The 6359-nt window shown below is 44.0% G+C and overlaps 1 protein-coding gene across 1 annotated transcript; it reads left to right on the top strand.

The window, feature by feature from the left end:
- Positions 1-2723: 2723 nt before the first annotated feature.
- HRG_08344 (uncharacterized protein) lies at positions 2724-3662 on the top strand (the record flags this gene model as incomplete). Its single annotated transcript, XM_044866815.1, has 1 exon — positions 2724-3662. The coding sequence occupies one exon, from the start codon at positions 2724-2726 to the stop codon at positions 3660-3662; it is 939 nt and encodes a 312-aa protein (XP_044717702.1).
- Positions 3663-6359: the final 2697 nt, after the last annotated feature.

Here is a 6359-nt window from a genome sequence, read left to right as displayed (position 1 = left end):
ACCCTTATAGCCGGCTATAACTATAATACCGTTTATAATACTATTTATAATACTAGCTATAATGCCCTTATTATAAGAGAGCTTAGTATAAGTAGCTTATTATTATAGGGCCGGCCGCGTATAATAGTAATAATATTAAGGTCGCGGATTTATAGTAATAGCTCCTTAAAGTCCTAATAGTAGTAATTAGTATTAAATTTACCTAAAAAAAGGGGGGGGTTCTTTACTAACGGCTTCTTAAGCTACTATTATAAGAGAATATTATACTTTTTAAGTATTAACCTAGCTTAAAGGCGTTAAAGGATCGTATATATATAAGGCAGCCTAAGTTAGTATATAAATTAACGGCTATAAGGCTATAATAGCTATAGCTCTTATATTAGGAAAAGTATCGCGGTAAGGGCAAGCTTATATTATATAGTAAGTAGGTTAACTACTTTATAAGTAATTTTTATACTAAGATCCTTAAGCTAAGTCTACTTAAGGAACTAACGCTTTTATTATATCTCTTACTAAGTAGCTATTTATATATATATTATCTCTTTATTCTTAATTACTTATATAAGGGTATTATAAAGATATAAAAAGTTAGAGGTACTTATAACTAAATAAGACTCTATATCCTTATAAGCGGTCTTAACTAAGCTATTTACCTACTACCTAAAGTTATAATATTAGCTAATAAAGTAGCTTACTTAATACTTACGCTATAATATATATTCGTTTAAGATATATATTATAATATACCCTTAGTATTAACTAAAGATCTTATTAAGCTACCGCTATACTAGATAGAAATCCGCTTTAGTTTTTAAGTAAATAACCGCGCTTCTAAGTTAAGAATATTCCTTTATAACTAAATTCGACTTCCTTATTATCTAAACTAAATATAATAGTAGCGGCGGCGTTAGCGGCTCTTTATTTAATAGCCTCTTAAGCGAGGATAGCTTTTACTTCTTAAGGGATCTTTATATTAATAGAGTTTTTAGGGCTATTAAGATCTACTAAGTCTTTTTAGTAGGACTAGATTTAAGCCCGAATATTACTATTAACGTAGAATATATAGAGTTATTATTATATTAAAGGGAGAATATAAAGGAGGGCGTTTTTAAGGTTAGCATCTTTATCTATAATAGCTATAGAGGGCTCTTATACCCTAACCTATATATAAAGAGCGTTAAGGGACTTATATAGCTACTAATATCCTTCTTCTTTCTCTAAGTTAATAAGGCTAAAAGTAAAGTTAGCTAAGGACTTTTAGTTAATAACTTTAGTAACCTAAAAAAGAAAGAGACTAAAGCGGTTAGTTTTATATATATTATTAAGGCTAAGAACCTTAAGGAAACGTTTTAATATCTTTTAATACTATAAATAGGTCTATAATACGCCTTAAATCTTATTTTTATTATATAGGTCGAATTTAATATAATAAGGAAGATCGCTTACTTAAAGACATTATAAAAACGCTTATATTACTATTATACTACTAAGAGCTTTAAAAGGGGTCTTTTAGTAGTTATTATAAATATCTTTAATATAAAAGAACGCTATTAAAGGTTTAGCTTTACGTAAGATATTTAATATCTCTTAAGCTAGTAGTGCTTTATATTAAGAGAGGTTCTACTTAAGAGCTTACTATATATTAATCCGCTAGTAATAAATATTATATATAGAGGGATTAAAGGAAGGCCTATAATTATAGCGATCCTTAATAATATAAAAATCCTACTTCTAAGCTTCCTTATTATATAATACTATTATAATAAGGTAAAAGGGGCAATTAAGCTTTTAAGTAAAAGATTTATATAGCTTAATACTTAAATAAGCTCGCCGCGGGCTATAATTATATATAAAAAGGAGTTATATTATAATAAAGACCTTATTAATATCTCGCTTATATATACTTAACCGCTTAATAACTATAGCGCTATTCTCGCGAAGGAAGCCTTAGACGAAGTTATATACCTTATCGTAGGTTTCGAAGCCTAGGGAAGGCGGTAAGGGCGGGATCGTATCTTTATATTCTTAGCATCGCGGGCATCGTAGGCATTATCTAACGTATTAAGGAGGGAGAGAAGGGGGTCTATCGTAGCGCTAGTGATAGCTTTAAATTTAGTATATATATATAGGTTATATATATAGGTTGTGTATACGGGTTGTGTGTGTGTGCGGGCGGGCGCAGGCGCGGGGGCGAGCATTTAGGCGGTGTGGGTACTTGCCAGGCGCGCGCGGTATAAATAGGCGGGGCGGGCTGGCTTTAGTACGTATCTTAAAAATGGGTCGAGTGTGCAAACAGCAATATGCTATTGTGTAAATAGCAATACTCCTAGGATATAGCATCGCCCAGCGGCTGTCATGGGCGTTGGGCCGCTCCACGACCCGCGTCGAGGACCAGGCCTACTCCCTGCCGGGACTCTTTCACATGTCCATGCCGCTCATCTACGCCGAGGGCTCCGAGGCGTTCGCGCGCCTGCTCGAGGATATTATGCGCAAGTACACATACCATAGTGTTCTCGCCTTGCCGCTGCGCTGCGTTGACTCCCTGCCGCGCTCCACTAAGGAGTTTTGCAAGTCGCAGCTGGTCGCGACGGGCGAGTCAGCGCAGCTCAACAAGCACTAGAAGCCTACGGTCCGCTCGTACCTCTTCCAGGTGGCCAACTCGGGACGCCTCCTCGGGCACCATCCGCACCACCCACTCGCTCTCGCGCATTTGAATCCTGCCAATGCGCAAGGGGACCGAAGGCATCCGCCAGTCTACGCGGCTCCTTTGGCCATCGCCTCTTCTTGCCGTTGGTCTCGTGACAGACCAGGAGTTTCACGCGGAGCGCAGACCACCGTACGACTACGGACCCGACGGCGGCGCGGGTTGCCAGAGCCGCGCGATGCTGGTGGCTGTTGGGCATGGCGTTGGATCCGAAGGGCCGGTCGACTTCGTGCCACCCGACATGTGCCAAGACATTCTGATCCAGAAGCCCTACGCGACTATCCTCTCGGTTCTAAAGCGGAAGCCCACTGAGGCGCTCCGCGAGGCGGGCAGTCCGTTCTTGCTCTGCTTCCCGCGAGGTGTCTCCGAGAACCGGCTTTACGGCGTGTTCCCGCGGTCCGACGCCGCCGACAACCAACTCCGCGCGCAGCTCTCGTTGGGTCTGCCGCTCATCCAGTCACGCCCATCGAAGCAGGTCGACGGCCGAGGCCGTCTCACCTCGACGGCAAGCGACGGCGCGTCAGCGGATCACGACATCTATGGCGCTGTGGTTGTCTTCAAGAAGCGGCGGTCTTTGCCTCCTCGCTTCTTTGCCGTCTGCTTGGCGCACGTTCCGCGCACAGATAAGAACGGAGCCGTGGCCTACGAGCCCGGCTGCAAGGTCATCCACGGCTGGACTCCTAGGTCGTTCAAAGCCCGCGGCCACGCGGCCGCAGGCGTAAGGCCGCACGACCTTGGGCAGACCGATGCCGACGCCGACGTTCTCGTCACGGTGCAAAGGCGCTCTGTCCGAGCAGCGGGACGGCAAAGGGCATGGTACACCGTTTCGTCAGGCCTCACCCAGGTCGTCTTCGATCGCCGGGAGCTGGCTAAGCAGGCGAGGTTGAGCTCGCCCAACGCCTCTGCCGCGCCCGGCACGCTGGCATTTATGGGCAAGGCGTGTTCCGATGATGAGTAACCGGAGACGACATCACGGACAGGCAATTATTCATATGCGATTTGCCGGCGGCTAGAAGCGTTGGCACACGAACGTTGGCGCCGCGGTTATGACGAGAGGCATCACTTGCATCCATGTGCGGCTACTTTTAATAAGCTTATTCGGGACCAAGTATCAATGAGTTTTCGGGATAGACCAATAATGCACCTACTCGCTGCTGTTGTCGATGCTTTAGTTGAGCGCGAGCGGGAGAACGGCATAAGCATTATAATTGACCTCTTTTACCGCATTCACCCGGTAGGTATCTAGTGACTTGAGTTCTTCCTAACGAGCCGACCCGAGCTGCCAGTCAGTCTCGACGTGCTTCTAGGCCATCGAAAGCGCATGCAAGAACCTAATACTTTACGGGATAACTAAGACAGTCATTTAAAAAGAATATAACAGTCTTTTCAATATGCGGGTTTGCGAAGGTCCGAGATAGGTTTAACGTGTTAGTTCCTTATGACCGCTAACTAATTACCATAAGACTGGCCTGGCCAGTTTCACACTGTCTTACATAGATAGCCAGCACGCTGTTTACCTTCGCCGCCACGATCGGTCGTTTCGTCGCCGATCTCCAAGTTAGATGGCTGAATACGCAGCTTAACGAGATTCTGCGTATTTAAATATTTTGCGGGAAGGGTAGCGTGTTGGCTTATACACCACGACGCTAAGCATTGTAAATTATACTTTTTCCCGGAGTTATTAAGTCTACTTAAGCGTTGTCGTTAGTTTTCTCCTTCTGTAAATGGGTAGGATTATGATATATGGAGGAACCTGCGTTCTTTGTTATAGTCTTAAGAGTCCGTTATCCTTCGCACTAGGATCTTTAAGCAATATTCAGCTAAGACAGCGAATTACTTTAAAAAAACACCCTAGTACCATTAGCCTCCTTAGGTAGAGCTTAGTGCCATAGGCCGGCGTTGCGGTAAGAGTTCTTATACTTATATTTATTTCGTCAGAAGATAACTGGGGATAAGCCGGCCGAGATTAGGTAGAGCATTAAGGGATGGGACTAGTGACGACGAGTAACGACTCGAGAAGCCCTCGCTCCTTACTCCGTTGAGTTTAGGCTTCTTCTTAGTCTAAACTTAAGGCCGTGCGTGTGGCCATTCTTCAAAGTGCTTTGGCCGTGCTTTAACAACGCTCTGAGGACTTTAGAGTTGAGAGTCCGTTCCAGGTCGAGCCTGCTTATTAAGGGCTACGTGGACACGCCCAGTATGTATATCCGTATGGCTTTAAACTTTCCAAATTGCCGTTTGGGGAGAAATTCAGCTTTGGTGGCTTGGGCATTATAGAGAGAAGATCTGAAAAACCGCCAAGGCTCGGAAATTTGGATCTGTGCACGCGTTTCAACACATCTGTATTAGGGGCACATCGGCTGTTATATCATAGCGGACGTAGGAGCGCGAAGCATAACGAACTGGTTATATTAAATGTTCTCCACCCGTCGATCGCCTCCGCCGATCGGCTGAAGAACGCGTGGTCATATGGCAAGATGGGAATCTACGTTAGGGGGACTATTATGGGCCGTGATTTCTTAAGGCTTTAGCCAGGGATATTTAAGAAGGCATGCCCTTCTAGATTCCGGTATTCAATTGCTCGTCTTTATTTAATTACCAGACGCAGCTTAACATAAACACTTCCTTTCTAGTTTGTCGACAACTCACTTTCTTATCAAAATATACTAAAACACTTTTCTCCTGCATCTCAATTACCTTACCATAGCTTCCCTCAAGTCGTATTTTATTCTATTATGAAGTTTACAAGCGCTACTACTGCTCTCTCGGCTTGTCTTGCGGCCGCCGCCCCTGTTCTGGTTCCTCAGGGCGGGAATGGTAAGTAAATGCTAGCTTCTACTTCTATCCCTCCTTTTCCCATTTTTCGAAACATTTCGCCAGTTTTAATGCTTTTACAGCCGTGAAGGCAGGCACAGGTATCGCAAGCGATGTGCTAGGTGCTGTCGCCGAGGGCACAAGTTTTATACCTATTGCCGGGCCCCTTGTTAGTGGTATCTTAAATGCGGTTGGAGATGGCGTCGCAGGCATCGGACAAGGAGTAGCAGGGGGCGCTCGGAGTGACAGAGTAGCAGGGTATTAAGCAGAGGCTTAAGAGTGTTGCAAACAGAGGGCAGGACCGACGCCAGGGGTGCGCAGCCAATTCACTGCGCAAACCCTGGGCGCAGCTCTAGCCCTCATTTACAGGGGTCAGCCACACAGGCTATAAGACCAGACCCCTTAGCTAAGGGCGGCCTATATATATAGCTTCCTTTTTATAGCATCTTTATATCTTTTAGAGCTCCTTTCTATAAGTTATAATAGCCCTTTAACGCCTACCTCTATAATAAGAACACGGCTATTAAAGTAAAGCTATCGTATGTCCTAAAGAATAGGAAGGGAGCGGCGGCCTCGGAATTAAGACTATCGAGGCCTATAAATTATACTAAAAGCCGGTTTAGCTTAGTATTATAAGATATATACTAGGCTATAAGTATAATATTAAGTAGCTAAAGGAAGCGGCTAGCGATCCCGGATTAAGCGGAACGTAATAATAGCGTCTATAGCCCTAAGATAGCGAGATATAGGCATAGATAAGCTTAAGGGTTAAGAGAATTATAACTTATAGTCTATAGAACTTATCGTAGCCCTAAGAGTAGACCGTCTTAAGGGCTATATCGAT

The sequence above is a fragment of the Hirsutella rhossiliensis genome (assembly GCF_020360975.1).
Source record: "Hirsutella rhossiliensis strain HR02 chromosome Unknown scaffold00010, whole genome shotgun sequence".
NCBI classification, from domain to species: domain Eukaryota; kingdom Fungi; phylum Ascomycota; class Sordariomycetes; order Hypocreales; family Ophiocordycipitaceae; genus Hirsutella; species Hirsutella rhossiliensis.
Note: the sequence above shows the minus strand (reverse complement) of the source record. Positions and strands in the feature narration are given on the sequence as shown.